Consider the following 18,884-nt stretch of genomic DNA (forward strand, 5'->3'; position numbering starts at 1 on the left):
CCTTTAAAAGGAAAGGAAAAGACTACCACTTACAAACAGTTTCTTCAAATAACAAGTTGCACATATAGAGACACAGGTTTTGGCTCTTGGTTGTACATGCATTTCTCAGAGTCACACCTTACAGCCTGACTGATAAGAGAGCTTTTTGGCTGCAAAAAAACTAACCATTGCTCTGGAGAGTAGAAAGTAGGCTTCCTAGCCCATAGATGCCTGCTTCTACTCCGCAGTGCTAAGCACGTTAAATACACACGTGGTGTTTAAATCAGTCAATTTTGTAAGTACATATTGAATTTATACTTCTATCACTAAATAACAAAATGCATAGGTCCTTCATTATTTATTTACTAAAGATTAGAAAAATATTTAAATGGAAAATTAAAGCTGAAAAAATAACATAGTGCGGGAAGAAGCCAGGATCTGGTGTGGTACAAAGCAACTCAAACCAGCACTTCCACTGCTCTTTAATCTTGCCTTGAATTACACATACTCTAGGTTTTTAATGAGAAGAAATATATATATATATATATATATATTTTTTTTTTTTTTCAAAGCCACAAACATAAGATTAGAATAAAAGTTTCTCACTTTCCATTATAAGACAGCAGACTACACTTCTTTTGAGTGTATGCTACAGCTCTGGACAGACCAAATTTTCAGTTTTGCATTTATTTGTGAGACATTTTGAGCCTTACTAGGATACTACATAGCTAAAGTAAAAATCAAACAGTATGCCAAAAAAACTTACATTCTAAAATAGACAAGAGAGAAAAACAGCATGAAGAAGAATTGTGACGTCTGGTTCACTGAAGCCTTGATTTCAGTTCTCTCCTTCCTCTACAAATTTCCTGTCTCAGCCTGCACAAATTGGCTCAAAGAACATTTAAACTGATGGGCCAAGTAGCAGATCTGAGACAGTGGATCAAAATTCCATGATAAGAGTCCTAACTCCACACCAGGGTGAAATATAGCCTCCCCTCCAACCTTGAAATTAAAAAGGAAACTGACACACAGGGGCTAGAAAGGAACTGCAGCATGTTCCAGCCAGATCCCCAAATTGGATTGTCAGGAAGCCAGGAAATCTGCCAAGGCAAACACATGCTGTTTAATGTAGACCAGCCTGAAATAAACTGTGCCTTGGTTCCTCATTTGCAAAATAGGAGTAACATTCCTTGCTTTTGGGGGAGAGAATGCACCCTAAATGTTTTGAAGTGATCTGATCACATAACAGTGGAAAGCACAGAATTCCCAAGATTGCCCATCTCCATTTGATGTACAAGAAATGGAGAGACAAAGGTTAAACAACCTGCTGCAATCACATATGGAGACAGGAGCACAGCCAGAAATTAAATCCAGACCTCTAAAATTACAGTCCAGTGTTTTAATCACAATATCCTTCTTCTTCCTTGATTAAAACAGGAAAGCAGAACACAAAGTATGTGCTTATTCTGTAACTTCAAGATGTTACCACAAGCATAATAGAAAAACATATAGACCTCAAATATGGACATCTCTTCCAAGTGTATATTTTGCTGAAACAAGAGGCATGCATGTCATTCTGGAGGAAGCCCGTCTTTGAACACCTGGTCCTAATGGACCTGAATAAACACTGTAAATTCTGAGTTGAAATAGCCTTGTATTAGGTATTAAAACATCTGTTTATGTGAATTTTAAGAAAAATCTCACATGATTTACAAGATTAAAAATGCTATTAGTGTGTGAACTGCACTGAGACTAGAAAAGAGTTTTTGCCACTCAAAGAAAAGGAAGTTTTCTTTTTCATCCTTTTATTTTTCATCATTTGAAAGAACTATTTTTTTCTTGACTACACTTCTTTTCACATTTTTCTTCAGTGGACTGAATTTTAAAATTCTAATTATTGTCCCAGACTACATGAATAAAACAAGGCATGTGAGCAATGCAAGGTTGTTCTGAATGGTTAGTACCTAAAAAATTCCTCCCTGAACTGACAGCAACTTCTACTTGATGACTGTATTTCTTCCCACCTATTTCTCTTTATAAGTATTCAGCATACAGGCACTGGTAACTGAAAATTCAGAACCGATCTCAGTGTTCAATAAAGAAAAAAAAAGTGAATTTTCATACTTAGAAAGCCTAGTTCCCTGAAACCTTATCAGATTTTCCAGAGGACCTTAGAGCCAACAGACTGTCAGGTATCTTCTATCCCAAATCCCCTTCAGGGTGGTTCCACTACAGTCATGGCCTATGTGAGGAAACTCGGCTTCAAATCAGGAATTTGCCTAATGGATAAAATTCAATCTAACTATTCAATAGAAAAATAACTTAAACTAGAGAACACAGTCTCTTTAAAATGACATTATCTTGTAAGAGCAGTATCTCTGGAAGGAAAGGCAGCTGTTTCTGCTTTCCTACCCTCAGAATTCAAGAGATTAACATTCATTGCCTAATTGTAAACTATTCTAAAGTACCATTCTCTGGTATTTACTACCCAATTATTTTATTTCCTCTCATTCATACTTTTCTGAATGGACAGGACATCTCTCTTCACAAGGGAAAAAGTGAATAATGTTAATGATACAAAATATGAAAATGTTACGCAGGGAGAGAAAGGATTCACCCTGCTGTCTCGTCCTGTGGCAGAAATGTCCACTAGTGTCCACTAGTAGCATGTCCCTTTGGGCAGAGCCTAGTTTTTTGGTAGCGTTTCGATTTTATTTCATTTATAAATTAATTCGTAGTAGCTATTAATACTTTCAATAATTTTAATACTTTTGATAAATAAAGTAATGAAGTACAGAAATCTCTCAACATCACTAGCGAACAGTCAAGGCCCTTTTTTGCACTGGTGAATCTAGCTGCATAATGCACATTTGATCTGCAGCAATTCTTAGTTGCTAGATAGCTTTTAAAAATCCACAGCAGAACACATGGATTATATAAAAATACCTTGCTAGATGTTATCTGTATAGGTAAAGTTTTTTATCCCTTAATAATTCATTAGGTATAGTTTTAAAACAAGATACAATGGTTTTAGGTTTCAGTACTTTCACTGAAGCATGTCTCTTTGGAAGCATTAATGCCAGGAGAAACGGAACTCAGGTGGTTCAACACGAGACTGTGCTGCACAGCCAGCAAACAGAAAGAGCCCTTTGTTCCACACCAGACCCTTCCAAGCAGTTTGGTATTTCATTCATCTTTTTCCCTTTTACTTGATTCTGGCTTACAAGTTGACCTGCACAATGTTATACAAAATATTCATTAGAAACAACAGCAATAATGATAACATAGTTTCTGAAAAGAGGAGAAATAACACTGTCAAATTACAGCATTTTATTTGCAATACTAGGCAGGAGTTGGTGAACATGGGAATTAAAAAAAAAAAAAAAAAAAAAGGAACAAAAAGTAATATAAAAGGAGGATAAGGATTTTGGAAAGGTGGACAAAACCTGATTATGTAGAAAGGTGCAAATAATTTAAATAGGGGCAGGTATTAAATGAGGTAAAAATCTGTAATCCCCCAAAGTTCCTGGACTTCCATTGCCAAGTCCCTCAAGATTTCTCTCTTGACCTTTGATCTCAGACTGCTTTTCTCAAGTTTCAGCTTTCTCTTCAATCTAGCAGATATGCAAAATAAATAAATAAATAATCTACCAGTACTGTACTCTTCATTACATTTCCAATGGCAAGCCCAAAAAGATGATGGAAAGCTACTACTTCCAGGTTCACCCCTTGTACCATTGGTACAGGACTAACTTAGGGGTGTCCTAATCCTAAGACAGTTCCAGAACCATATGAAATAAAGTTGTTTATTCCTTTATTTTAACATATAGTTGAAAAACAGTGAAGGTTAAATAACAGTGTTCAAAAGCTAGGTAAAGCGAGAATTAAAGATATCTAAGAAACATTAATCCACTTATCCTTTTAGTGGGCACAAAACCAAGAATTCTGTGTCTCATATTTTATTTTATTTTTTCATTTTAACAGTGTGTGTTTTAGTTTTTAAATTATGTTGATATATGTAAAATATTAACAAGGCAATGCTCAGTGCAGGAAAAGAGGTCGAATGATACGGTATTAGAGAAACCAAAAGAAATAATATTAATTATTTGCTTAATAACACAACAGGAATCAAAGTAAAACCTGGTTCCCAGCCTTTCACCTTATTCTGAGATCTCACTACTCTTCAACTGTGTTCAAGAACTGTTTTTGAACTTCAGTTCAGTGCTTCACTATGCATATTTTAGTTTCTCTCTTGTACCAGTCTCTGCTTTCCAAACCTGTAAAAGATTGGATGGCTTCCTGGCATCTCACTATTTTACCTTTTGTAGAGCAGGTGCATAACAGTTTTTTAAAGTGCTGTATAATCTTAAATAGGATTTCAGTGGTTCCAGAAATTATTACTTTTTTTTTTTTGGTATGCTGTCTTGAACAGCTGTTTTTAATCTTCAATCGTTAGCAATCAATTTTAAGAAAAATATTAAACGTTGTGAAATCTTTACAATGCTGAAATCCTTTAAATTAATTTGCACATTCTGTGCATATATAAAGTACAAGAATGTGTACTATGTGTTATTATTTTTATACATGTAAGATTATTGAGTAAAGTATCTATAAAATGGGTGCTGTGGTGGTCAGTCCACTGCAGCAATTTAAGGAATTTCCACTCAAGGCAGTTCAGTGGTCTCAAGCACTGACCAGTTATGTATGTCTTAAAAACATCCATGCATCTTTACAAATTCACTTTTATCCTTATTTTTAATTACTTAATTCCAACTGTAACTTTATGAAACTAACGCATAAAAAGGCCTTGTTGCATTCCATATGCCATTAATTGATATGCTGCAGAATCTATCTTAAGAATACACAATATGTATTATTTAAATTAAAACTAATAGATAAAGCAGAATACATAGAGCTGAGCCAGTCATAAAGATGAGATTAGATCTGCAAGTGAACAACTAAGTACAACTATGAAAAATCAGCCAGTAACTATTAAAGTCAAAATGACACTAACAAATAGAGGTTATCTAACTGTGCAAAGAGAGGATTCTAGTTTTGTTTTATCTGACTTTTCAAACTATAATAGTATAACATGGATAAATTTACAACCACAGCAACCTAAGCATTTTACCCATTCATTTTCAACCGCTCATCCAGCCCATGCATGCCCTGTAAACAATTAGTGTTCAAACATCATGACTCTGTGGTATTTTCATTGTCTTAAACATGAAATAAGCAAGAAGAAGTTGTTTGAGAATATTTGATCAAACCCAAACCCACAGTAACACAATGCTATTCCTGTCAGAAACGGTTTCAGTCATTCTGTGAGATTTCAGTCATATTAGATATTTTTAGTAAACATACTGTGGTTGCAGGCAGTGTTTACTGAGTTTATGAACCAAATTCTTACAGAGCAAAATTGGTCAGAGTGCATTAAATAATTTTCCAAAATGTACTTACTGAAGATTGTGATTTGGGCTGTTTGTTGGACCTGCAAACATAAAACAAACAAACATTGCTGGCAAGTTTGGCTCAAGGACAATGGCATAAAAATAAAAATAAAGCAACCTAAAGCAAACTGTCTCTTTAAGGAGGGTTTGTCTCAAGATTCAAACAAAAGCCTCTGGGTTCCTGCACATAATTACATATTGCTATTTTCAAGACCACAAATAAAAATCACATGAATCTTCTTTCTGTCTGTTCAGGCAGCAACTTGAGTGGACTTTTTGTTGGAAAATATCTGCTGCCATAAATATATAGGCTGTTAAAAAGACAATGTGTTATCTTGACACATTGCTTACCTCTTACTAAGCCTCACCTGAGCCTTACTATCAGAGTTTATGGTATGACAAGGGTATGCCCTTAACCTTTCTCACAACGGGAACAAGGTCTGATAGCCAGCACTTAATGAATCACCACAAACAAACTGTGGAGTAAGTTATTATCATTATAAAACTGGAATACATTTTAGGAAAACGTCTTGAATTAATTTTTCACTACGTCAGAAACACTTACAAGCAAAACAAATAAATAAAACCTTTGCTAGCAAACTGAATGATCAAATCTTCAAAAAACAACAAAAGTACTTTTTGAAAGTGTAGTTAGACACAGCAGGTCTGTTCTCAAAGGGCAGACTTTGAGGCCAGTTTTCAAGTAGCAGTACCAACATGGTATTTCACAAAGATAGGTACAGCGCTATTGAACATCACAAGGAAACAAAAACCAACACTGAAGAGAAGCAGGGTTTTTTGTTTTTTGTTTTTGTGTGTGTTTTTTTTTTTTTTTTTTTTTTTAAGTGATCTGTGCTCAGCATTAAAGTGAAAACTTCAGACAATGAAATGTTACCATTTCATACATTATTCTGGCACTTAAAATTTTTTCTTCGCTACATATTTACAGACTTTTCCATCTGTATTTACTTTCTTTTATTACTGGTGAATGGGTATTGAGTTCAACCATGACGTTCTGCGATGGGGGAGAGGCCCCTGGCAATGGCTTTATTTATTTCTTTTCATTGCTGAGAATTCTTAAAACATCATATTCATTTCTCATTAGGCTATTGTGAAAACTAATACCTAGCCAATAAAGTAGTCTGAGCAATTATATAAGCCAGGAACTCACCAAGCCTTACAAACAACACTCCTGTTGCAGTTATCGTCTTCATCCCATTGGAAGCCACACACTGGTAGTATCCTGTATCCGTGGTATCGAGATCCTGGATTCTCAGACGTGAACCATAATCTGTTTTTCTTATGATGATACGTCTTGGCTCCTGCACCACGGGAGCATCATTTTTTAGCCATCTGACATTTGGAGATGGATTTCCTGCTACCTTGCAGTGGAGGATTGCTGTTTGCCCCTGGACTACAGTGATATTGTTTACTGGTTCCAAAAAGGTCAGAAAGTAACCTGTAAGGGTAAGAGGTCAGAAAAGATCAAACTTCACATGAGTTGGGATAAAAGACTACCCAAAGGCATATTTTTATGCGTGGATCTTGGAAACAGTTTCAGCTTTCTTTCAAGGATATACAAACAGATAAACAAATAAATATACAGTTCACTGTCCTAGATAAAGAATAGCGTCACACTCCAATTTGTCTTTTGTGATTGACTTCAGGTTTGTCTGCAGGTAACTATGCAGGTCAAATATGAGTTAGTACCATTACATTTCTATCTCCTTTCACCTACTTTGAAGATATATTTTTAAATTGACAATAGGCTGCCTTTTTTTTTTTTCAAGTCCCAAAATAGCGCTAAAATGGACAAAGAAAGGTTTGTATGTATATTGAGTAAACAGATATTGCGGATTTTAATTTTATAAATGAAAACTAAAATCACTAACTTGTTGTTTGCTGAAAGCAAAGGGCTTGTCAAGAAGGCTGTATGCTGTATTGGTGATCTCAAGCGATAAATGGAATAATTGACAGAAGAACGATGTGAAAAAAAATGGTAACCATAAATTCTGTAGCTTATTGCTTTAAAATTTGTTTTGGCATTAGAAGTCCTGCAACTGAAGTGCATCACACATTGAAAGCATTCGATTCCACTGAAATAATAATGAGATTGTCAAAACAAGTGAGAAAAGTATTCATCTGTCATGTTCATGTTTCCTTTCACGAATTTACCTAGATGCCGAGCATTACGTATACTTCATATTGCACTTCACTTTTGTGTCAGTTAGATCCAAATAAAAAAGTAACTTTAACGCATGTCCATATGTGCTATTTCCTATCAGTTAGATTATTTTTCAATTGTCTAACTAGGAAATAGCATATCACTGTACAGGAATCTAACACCAGAATGCAGCACTCAACATTCTCAGTCTAATTCCTGAAATACCTTTAAGAAAATTGATGCTCTGCTTTGATTTACATTTGACATAACCATGAAAATCAGTTCCTCTCTAATGGCTAGGGGTAACACTGGAAAAGAAACAAGTGGCAGTAGAAACATCAGAATACAAAGAATTTAGAAAACCAATTTTTGCTGAAAAAATGGGTTTTACCAAGTATTGCATTGTTCTATACAATTGGCATTTCAAAAGAATTCCTGTTTTCCAGTATGAAAATACAACGTAGGCAAGTGTGAATTTAGTATGTCAGTAAACAGAAAATGAAGTAAGATCTAAATACATAATCTCTACATAACATTACAAACTTAAGAAAATTTAGTTTGTTATCATTTTGCTTATAAAATGATAGATTATTCTGTCTGCAATCTTACATCAATTTTCCCTATTGTTAGCCTACTATTCCTTAGTGGTCTTTAAAACATTTTGACAGAACACAAAACATATTTTAAAAAAAAAAAAAAAAAGGAAGAAAATGTGGGGGAGATATATGAATGCTTTCTGCTGGGTCTTGTTTAGGATTTCTTGTCACTTACGGTTACATTTCACAGCTGCAGAGTTGGAATAACGAGGATGACATTCTGGCAGGTAACGGAAAATCAAATTACTGTAAGAAAGAATGTAAGCAAGGTCCTGTCCTGTCGTCCCCCCCCGCTCCCCCCCCCAAGAAGAAAAGGAATTTCCATGCCTGTTTCACTTTTACTCATTATTTAAAGAATATAAATATTTATTTTGCTACTTTTTCATAATCCTTATGTAGCTTATTTTCAAACTGTGAAAGTTGAGGCAGAGTATACAGGCAAGAAGATAAATCAGTTTGCATTAATTTGAAATATGTTTGAAAAAGAGTTGCCATAGTCAATAAAAAACAATTGAGTTAGAAGAAGCAATTTATGAAAAGAAGTGGAAAAGTAAATAGAAAAAAAATCAACTAATTCTTAAAAAAAAAAAAAAAAAAAAAAAAAAAAAAGGAGGGGGTGGGACACTGAGGAAGTGCAATGACATCCAGTCATGTCAGTGACAGTAAGTTGTTTGGTGGAAGACCGGAGCCACAACATAGGGCCATGAGAGCACCAACTCAAGTGAGCAGTAGTACTGTGTCTGCCAGGGTGGCCTGAATAAACTGTGTCTGCCAGGGTGGCCTATACAAGGGACTTGAAGGAGTTTTAAGAACCTTTTGGAGGAGAGGCTTGACCACTTCCAACATGGAGCCAGCACAGAGGTAGTCACTTAGCTCAGAGCTGCTCCTGATCTCCTGATTCCTATGAAGTGAGAGAGGCAGAGAGGATGCTTTCCATAATTATGGGGCCAATTCAGGTACTGTAAGCTGACAGTCACTGTGGTTTTGGAGTACAATTTTTGTCCTTAACACAGAGGAATGTGAGAAGCCTACAACATTCTTGAGCTATTTGTCAGCTTTTGCATCATTGGCCATCTTATAGCTTGCTTAACCACTTATCTCTATTTCACTTTTCCTGACTTAAAATGACCTGGGTTGAGTCTTCAGCTGAGGTTAGCTATGGATATTATATTTAAATTAATTCAGCTGAAAATAGATGTTAAATTTACTTATTAAGATCAAGATTTTTTATTAATTCAAGACTAAATCCACAAAACACCTTCCTGTTATTCCAATTAAACTAAAATTACTATGGGAAGCAATTTGGTCTATAGCTTTTAAAACAAAATATTTCATATGAATTTATGAATCAGATCCCATTAATAATGAGAACAAAACTATTACCACTAAAAGCAATGCCAAAGATTTACGGACTAATTCAGACCCAGTGTGATTAGATGCACTTCCCCTGAAGTCAGTGTAACTGAATCCATTTCCTGCAGGTCAAAATTTGGCTTTAGTTCATTACTCCTCCTGCCAATTTTGTTTTGTGCAGTGTTTTAAATTACCCTGTTATTACAAATCAAGTAATAAATATTTTAACCTACCGAAGCACTCCTGTTTTTTTCAAAGTTCTGTGGAAAAGCTTAGGTGCATTAAGGGCAACATGAAGGCCTATCCACTGCTTATGAAAGTACCCTGAAGTGTACACTCTGTTTGCTAGGTTCATTTTCTCTTTGAGAAATAATGCTGAAGTCTGGGATTTATATACTTACTGAATCTGAAGTGATTGTATGGAAGAGTGGGCAGCATTTCATATACTGCCCTGTTATTTGGCATCCAATTTAGACAACCGCAAATTACAAATCTTTCAAACAAAGTGGAAAATTTTACCAACCATATTCTTAAGAACATTTTCCTTATTTAATTTCTGTGGTGATAATTAGCAGTTACTTTTTGTGATGTAGGGCACACCACAAATATTGTGTGTATGCCAGCTTGATACAATGATTTGGAGAAAAAACAAACTGGTTCCCAGACTAAAATGGTATCCTAAAAACATTAAAAGCAAACTTTTTCAATGTAGCTCTCTCTCTTAATAAGTAAACATTCATTTGGACAAGTACAGAGGAAAATGAAACATGATAACACTAGGACTTATATTTTATTTAATATGTGTTCTATATTCTTTGTTCTGTAACAGACAACTAGAGATTTTTAAAACCTAAACAGATTAATTTGTCTGTTTTAATAGTGAAATGAATGAATAATGAAACAAAGAATAAATATTCTCTATAAAATGGTTTGGGCTCGCTATGTGCAAAACAAGCATTACTAAACTTGTAAATGTCATGTTAGAAACAATTCTATTTCCTTTGGAATATAGGTATTCAAATACATTTAAAAACATAAAAATCCAAGTATAATGGCCAGCAGTTTTCTGTGTTACAGAAAAACTGGTTTTATATACAGTCTTTTCTGTAGTCTGGCTTTGTTCCAAAGTTCATGAAAATGAAGGAAAATGCTTCCTTTGCTTTCAGTGGTCTCTGGCTTGGTTATCAGAATGCTCGAAGGAAAAGATATCTGACGGATGTCTCTGCATTTGCTGTAGGCAAAGGCACTCTAAATTAAATTTCTCTTTTATTATGGTTACTAACATAGTGTACAACCGTTACTAATAGTTGTTTTCCTTGAATGGAGTAAAAACTGTTCTGTCAAGAAGCTATGAGAGAATGATACAACTTAATCTACATAAGATATTATACTACCATACTGTATGTATCCTGTGAATAAAGTATCTTAGGGAAATGACTGACACGAATGCTAGAGAACTCTTTTGTATTTTGAAATGTCTTTGTTACGTTGCCAGTACTTCATATTTTAACATGAAGTATATTTGATAGAAATATATCAAACTGAATTCCACAGCAAATCAAAATTAAGATGACAGGACTATTTTGCATGTTTTGGTAGGAATATAAAAATAAACTTTTCCCACATACGGTACAAATGTCTAGTTGTTTTTATATGCACAAAGACACATTTTAAGCTAAAAACATAAAGAAAGTAATTATCACAGAAACCCCACATACATACTATTTTTCTTCTTTTTATTTATATTATTCTGGGACTTAGATGTCATAGCTATTGTCTCAAACCATATGTGGCATGCTTGTCATAAACACGATACAAAATGATCCTTCTACTTCTGTTATTTTAAGATCTTAGCTGTGATTTTGGATTTGGTTCTAAAAAAACTCTCTAAATCTCTATAGCTACTTTGAATCAAATTAATTCTGGCATAGATGTTTTTGATTAGAGTTTTGATTTCCATTTTCGTTAGTTGCTGCTCATTTTCCCTATACTGATTTTATAAATAACCAAGCATAACTAATTTTCAAACTATCATCACGATCACCTCCATGAGTAGCAATTATCAAAAACTTGCAGCTATTTATTTCAAAAATTCTTAATCATTAAGAATACTTAAGTCTTAGGAAATAGGAAGATATCATCAGTGTTACTTTCCAAATGTAGAAAGTAAAGCAAGGAGAGTTTAAGTGACTTGCCAAATTTACATATGGCCTAAGTGGTTATTTGTACAATACTATTCCAAGTTCCACATATCCAGCTTCTGAAAGAATGGAAAATCTGAATCATAAAGTGCTAGATACCTAAACATAAAACAATAACTTCAGAGCAAATGATAATAATCACATATATATACACATTATCACCTTTTAAAATGCATGTTCTCTGATAAGACATATATGCGCTTAAATAATTTTAAATGCAACGGTTGAAAAAAAGCATAAATCCATCTCTTCAGTATTATATAACATATCATAAGTTGCAACAGCATTCGCTTAAAATACTAAACATTTAAAATCAACTTTTTTTCTATATAAAAAAGCAAATTTTATTTTCTGCAAGACTGATCTAATTCAAAGCCTTTTTTGGTTCATCTTGTAGGACTTCCCAGTTTTCAAAACCATTAGAAGAATATATAACATCATTTGCTTAAATAGCAATGTGGGATTATCATTCCTTCAACTCCTTGCTTTTTCTTTGTTTCTACCTCTCTACAATTCTCATTTTTGTCTTCAAATAACTGATAGTTATTTTTGTAGGCTGTAAAAAAAATAACATAGGCTCTCTTGCCTCAGCTTCAACTGGCAACCTTTTGTGACGGCATTTTCTTTCAAGGTTAATAATACTTTACATCCAACACAAAATATATATATATAAAGTAATCATGTTTATCATTAGGAGCTAATTCACTATTTTCAATAATAAGACATATTTTTGACATAAAAAAAACATACTTTATGTTATGGAATAGCATAATGTTAACAGTGCTCTAATTTTACAGGTAAAAGAAATGACAAGAGAAAGATGACACTACTCCCAAAGGTACCGTTATGAATACAGTAAAAGAGTATAAAGTATTCAAAGAATTGACAGGTAATCTATAAAAATATCAAAGTGTTGTGGAGTGTTCTGAGCTTATCTAAGATCAGAACACTGTCATAAGAGATATGAAAGATGAAAGTTGCTGAAATATAAAGCACTTCTTTCTGGAGTTTTGTACAGCAACACTGCTGAAAGTACAAGAGCTTAGGGGACACGTATCATACCACTGCACCTCAGTAGATGGTGACAGTCCATTAAAGTTGCTCCTTCCACATATAAATCAGGACTGGAAATACACTGAGAAGCACCACTCTAATAAGGAGAGGGTGGAGAAGTCAAGACTCCTCATTTCTTGCACAGATTGTTTTCCTAAATGTAAAGCAGTCTTCTCAATTCTTTGCCCTTTACCTCTAGTACGAAGATGAGCAATGTATAGCAATATATTGAATCCATGTTAGGAAATGCAAGAGAAGTTTGGCAGCTCTCCTAAAATATATGAGTAGTTAAGGAGAATAAGTTGAGTTATACATTGCCACATAATGTTTCCAGATGAACTGATACCTTTACAGCCTAATTTAATTCCATCATTTGCACCCCATTTTCCTTTTATGATTTGATCTCACTGTACAAAAACGCATCCACAAACATGTAAAATAAAATGCTTTGGATCACATAGACTTTGGATCACATACACAAGCATCTGGATACTTCAGATATATTTTGGAACAAATTACAGCCAATTTGGGAATAAAGAATTGCCACTGAAATATTGCCACAGTCTGAACATTGTCCCTCACACTTAAATCAGTGGGCTTATGCTCTCCTATTAGCAGAAGGAAACCTATTTTTGAGCAGTACTTTCTCATACTTAGAGGGATGAAGCCCAGGTGTCTTACTTAGACTAAGTGTCCTACTTGGTGGAACTCATTGGACTGGGAAGAGATTTTTTTATTTATCATTCCGACATACCCAAAAGACCTCCAGAAGACCTAAGTTCTCCTACAGCAAAAGCTCAGTGTTATGTTCTGGTTCCAGAAAAACATTGCTCAGAGGCAGTGCTCTTTTGGTAGCAGTTCAGGTGTTCACTTAAAGGAAACAGGTGGGTAAATTCTCCTTGTTATTCAGTAAATTTACTGGTAGGTAAATTCTCCTTGATGGCTGAGTCATGGTCCTATCCCATCAACTTTCAGAAGCTGCTGTCTGAGTGAAATTAAGTCTGTTCAGAACTAGAAGGCTAGTTTCACTTGAATGAACAGACTTACAACTTTTTTAAAAGTTGCATATTATTAATAATATCTTGCTTAACCTGGTTACTTCTGGAGACAGAAACATTTTTCAGGGTTTCTGGAGTATTCTGAGGACAAAAGTGACCTACACAGTTCTGCAGTGGATCTAACCTTGGCAATACTGAAGCTTGTTTACTATTACTTTCAGGCCTATATTGTGTCAATTCTACTAAGAGAAAAAAAAATAAAGGTCACAGATTAGTATAACTAAGCATTCCTCAATGAAGGCCAATGTGGTGGAAGAAGTTAAGGACTCTATTTTTCTCATGGTACACACAAATTTCCAAAATACAACTGTGCAATGATTTTTGAAATAAAAACTGTTGCCTTGTTATGATACAGAAACACAAGGGTTAATTTGTGTTAACATTCAAACCAAAGAAACAAAATGTTTCAGCCAATGGATTTTTGCTTATTTGAGAATTTTGTTGCCACAAAAATAAGAGGAGCAAAATGAGGCCACTTCCAGACCAGACATGTTAGAAACTAGCAACTGATTCTATACCAATGAGTCATATAAGAGCAAGGGTCTCTTTTTTTTTTTTTTTTTTTTTCTCTGAAGAAAATAAAAATCCTTATGACGTAGAAACATTTGAGATGTGATTAATTACTTCCTCAGACAGGTATTGCCGGTGGCTCTGGAAAAAAAAAAAAAAAAAAAAAAAAAGGAAAAGGAAATAACTACAACTCCTTTCTGGGCAAGAATTTAGCAAGTTATGTCACATGAAAGGAGCATTTTCTTTTATGTCTGCATCCTTAAAAATTCAGACATAACAAAAGAGTTTAATTGGTAAGATGGTCCCATTCTAAAAGTCTGTCAATTGCAGTTAAACATTAACATTGACTTTTTCCCTTCAAAAGCATTGAGTACTTGAGTGTGGAGTAGATAACACAATTCTGGCATACTGTGTGGCTGACACAAATGACAGTTATTTAAATTATTCCTGTAATGGAAGACAAAGTTTAATCCTCTAAAATAAATTGGGAACTTAAGCAATTAAAAAAAGGTCGGGAAGAAGAATGTCCTGAGTTTACCCTCAAATGGGAGGAACAGAGTATCTCACATCAATGACCAGATCCTGATTAGAAAATCTTTCAGTTTCTTCTGTGTTTATCTATATTTCTCCAAAAGGTAGCCATGTCATTTTTCTATCCAATTAAGCATAGAAATTAATAGATGATTAACAGAAGATTCTGAAAAATCTTCCAATAAGCACAGGCAAGGTAAGAAATCTTACTTTCAGATGAAGCACAATAAAAAAGAATTATTTAATATCGGATATCTATGACAGCATACAGTGACTGTATTCCACAGTCCCCTCAAAATTTGAGATCTCTGAAAAAGAAGTTCTGAGAAAAATATCTGGCCAGCATCTCAGAGCTTGGTAGATTACAACATGTTCTCATCTTGCTAAGACTGCTAATGGTAAGTCAGAGAGCATTTTTTTTCTAAGTATAAAGGTTGACATATGGAGGGGGGTGGGGGAAAAAAACAAACAAACAAACAAACAAAAAACACCAGAAAGTATAAAATAATCCTTATACTTAGAGATTATCAGGGAATTAAATTCCAAAAATCTAAATCCCAAATGGAATTGAATCTGTCCAGGGATGTCAAAGAGAGCAAAAGAGGCTTCAATAAGTACATCAGTGACAAAAGAAAGACTAGGGAAAATGTGGGCCCATTGTTGAACAAGGTGGCAGGCCTGGTTACACATGACAGAGAAAATGCTGAAGTACCTAATGCCTTCTTTGCCTCAGTCTTTATATAGCAGTTGGATCCATAAGAAGAAAAAATCTGTACAAGTTAGAAAGCATGTGTTTCTTCAGGCAAAATACTGAAAGTGCTCTGTTTTATGAAATTACGCTATTTATTTGGAATCAAAATTTGCAATAAATCTGTGATTGTGATACAAAAAGGATACATAAAGGATACATAAAGGAGAATATTTACAGGTCATAGCATTTGGATCTACACTTTAAGTAATAAAGTATAATACAAATTTACGTTAAACAACAATTTATTATAAATTCTGTTATTCCAGTCTGTTTAAAAAAAAAAATCGCTAATGCTCAGAGATCCATAAATTGTAAGTACGCTTGCGTTGCCACAGAAGAATAAATTAAAGAGGCTAGATTTAGTTATCTCAAGATAAAGATATTCAGAGATATCTTTAAATTTACCTATAAATGCCTAGCGTGGTACTGTACAAAATCAGATCATATTCATGGCACCGACCTGATGAACAATATAGCAGGAAGGTAGTAATAACCATATGTTTGGGTCAATCATATAATCCCTCAGTGCAAGCCTTAAGAAAATGCTTAAAAAATATTTTTTACAGACTCCTGTAACCTCACTGTTCTTACTTAGAATCAGAAATATGAAGACATGCAAGGCTGCCTTTCTTACAGAGATGTATATACAGATAATTGAAAACATAACAGGGTTTTTTTGGTGCTTTATAAAGTATGTTTATAATTTGAGGGAAAAAAAAAAAAAAAAAAAAAAAAAAAAAGAACTACAGTTAATTTTACCTTTAGGTGTTGGAATTGGTCTCTCAAGTCCATCCACATGACCTAAGGGGTCATTTGAATCTGGAATTTCCATTTCACCTAGGAAGAAAATAAAAGGTTTGTTTAAACTGAGGCTCTAACTTAATCTGTCTCTTAAACTGAATCACGATAGTGAGTTCAGCTAACTTATGCAGGCCAAATCTTGGTTCTAGAATAACACATAGGTAACACCTAATAGCAAGACAGTTTTTATCCATACCAGTTTAGAAAACATAACAATAAATCTGTTCTGTATAACACCTTGTGCTTTACAAGCATGGGCAGCATTAAAAATAAATAAATAAATAAATATAAATCCAGTTCTCACCAGAATAAAGTTCATACTTTTTTTTTTTTTTTTTTTTAAATCACATATTTCCTGATAGTTTCACTGGTCCAGCAAACCAAGTAGTACCTGAACATTACTGACACTCTGAACTGTGAAATGGCATAAATCTATTTCTGAAGTTACATTACAATAAGTTAGATTCTATTTTTAGAGGTCAGACTCACCATCTTTGCTAATTTTCTTATCCTATTCTCAGACACATCTCTAAAATCTATCTCCCAGAAATGAAAACAAAGCAATGAAAAATTTTCCCCGATGATTTTACCACTTTTTCAAGTACTGAGCTACTCATTATCTTTCCTCAAGTATTCCAAATGCTGACAAAACAGACTTTCTTCTGTTTACCCTCCTTGCTTATGTCTAGCACATATCAGAGCAAGCTAGAAACAATGTTAGCCAGCAGTTTCTGCAGACAGCAAAAAACACTTCCATGTTCCTTTGCTTCCGTGGTTCTTAGGAAATCCTGTCCATTAAGAAGTGGACATTCCCCAGTTTGGTCTCTCTTTTTTGAAAGAATTATTCTTTAAGGATAAAAGCTAAATTTATAAATAAGACAAGGTTATGCCATTGTTCTTACTAAAACAACTTCTCAGATATGCTATATTTCTGTAATCCCACTAATTCACATTCAATCATCCAAATTCCTTATTGTCTCACTGTATCACTAAGAGCAAATAAATCTAAGGTTATCAGGATCCAAAGTGAAAAATATGGTACTTGTTGTAGATATTTCTTCAGCAGGGGTGTTCATGGTGACATTTTAGACAAAACAGAACTAGAGAAAAGGTTCTCACACTTTCTTTTGTCCCCATAGCCCTTTCTTCACGCTAAATAAGTCTTATAAAAACATTCTGGCTGCAAACTACAGTGATGAAATACAATTAATAACATCTATAACTCCCACTGCATTACAAAAGAAGAATTAAGAATGTCACCATTATTGTTGAGAACAAAATATTTAGCTAACATCTTTAAGTTTACACAGAAATCAGACAGATCCTCTACATTATAGCAGGTCTGAACTTAAGTATTTTTTCTCATTCCTCACCCTTTGTCATTACTTCATTCATCCCTTCATCTCATACTGCTTGAGGCTCCTAGCCTGGTAGTGCTTCTGATGCCAAATGAATTGTGTGCTCATTCCCTGACACCCCAGTTAGACTAACGGTAAAAACAGTGCTATACATATGATGAGACACTCTCTTTTGAACTAGAAAGTTTAAGGCTTGGGTAGACATGATTATGTGTGAACTGATAAAGGCATGTCAGGAGTGCTTCTGTCAACTTCTGGCAGAGATATATCACCTCTAATTTTTATCAAGAAGCAGCTAGGCAAGTTCACCTTGCCTCTGATTGACCTCCCCTAGGTTCCACAAGGAGTTTAGAGGGACTTCAACATTTACCAGTCACACAGGAGATAAAAGTATGACTTCAGACCAGACAGTGGAGTAAAGGGAAGAGTAGGAAAAGCAACTGTTCTTTCAGTCCACAACCACTTGCACTTGGCTAGCTCAGATTATCATAATCCACCAGTATTCATTGGATGAAAGATTATAGAAGTTCATTCTTAGGCACACTTTATTACTTTTTGCTTAGTCCTCCAGAATCCCAAACTGCCCAAGATCTGAGTGCCACATTTGCTTTAATGCCACGTATTTAATTTTAAGACTTGTTTCCATTTCTTCAGTCAATTAGGGAGATTCATAACAGGAAAAAGCATTAACTCAGATAAATTAGCACAGAAATTTCTTTCTATTTTTCCTTCCTCCCAGACTCATCTCTTTTTTTTTTTTTCTTTTGAAAGCTTTTCAGAATAAAGATGGAAAGAGAAAAAAGCATTTGCTGATTTGAAAATGTTTCAACAATAGTTTTGTGTAATTCATTCTCATGCTTGATATGTTTATGTCTGGTAAAAACATTTCTCTCCAGATGTGGTTTATGAAAGGATAATTACAAACCATAGACAGCACCTACATGCAATGTCTTTGTAACTAACTAATGTTAAGATTGAAAATCCTTTGTGTACTTTGTAAATTATAAATACAAAACAGACCTGTCACTTAAACTGTTGCTTTTATGAAAGAAACATTTATATTTTCTGCAATTTGAAAA

General features: G+C 34.2%; 1 protein-coding gene across 7 annotated transcripts in view; it reads right to left on the reverse strand.

The window, feature by feature from the left end:
• Positions 1-18,884, reverse strand: part of ROR2 (receptor tyrosine kinase like orphan receptor 2) — a 149,424-nt gene that overhangs the window by 27,917 nt on the left and 102,623 nt on the right. For all 7 annotated transcript variants that reach the window (XM_084504410.1, XM_084504404.1, XM_084504406.1 and 4 more), the window contains exons 2-4: positions 16,406-16,483; positions 6,601-6,888; positions 5,440-5,470 (exon numbers count right to left, since the gene is read on the reverse strand). In XM_084504410.1, coding sequence (XP_084360536.1) covers positions 5,440-5,470; positions 6,601-6,888; positions 16,406-16,483 — 397 coding nt within the window. The remainder of the gene's footprint in view (positions 1-5,439; positions 5,471-6,600; positions 6,889-16,405; positions 16,484-18,884) is intronic.

Source organism: Aythya ferina (genome assembly GCF_964211825.1).
Source record: "Aythya ferina genome assembly, chromosome: Z".
NCBI classification, from domain to species: domain Eukaryota; kingdom Metazoa; phylum Chordata; class Aves; order Anseriformes; family Anatidae; genus Aythya; species Aythya ferina.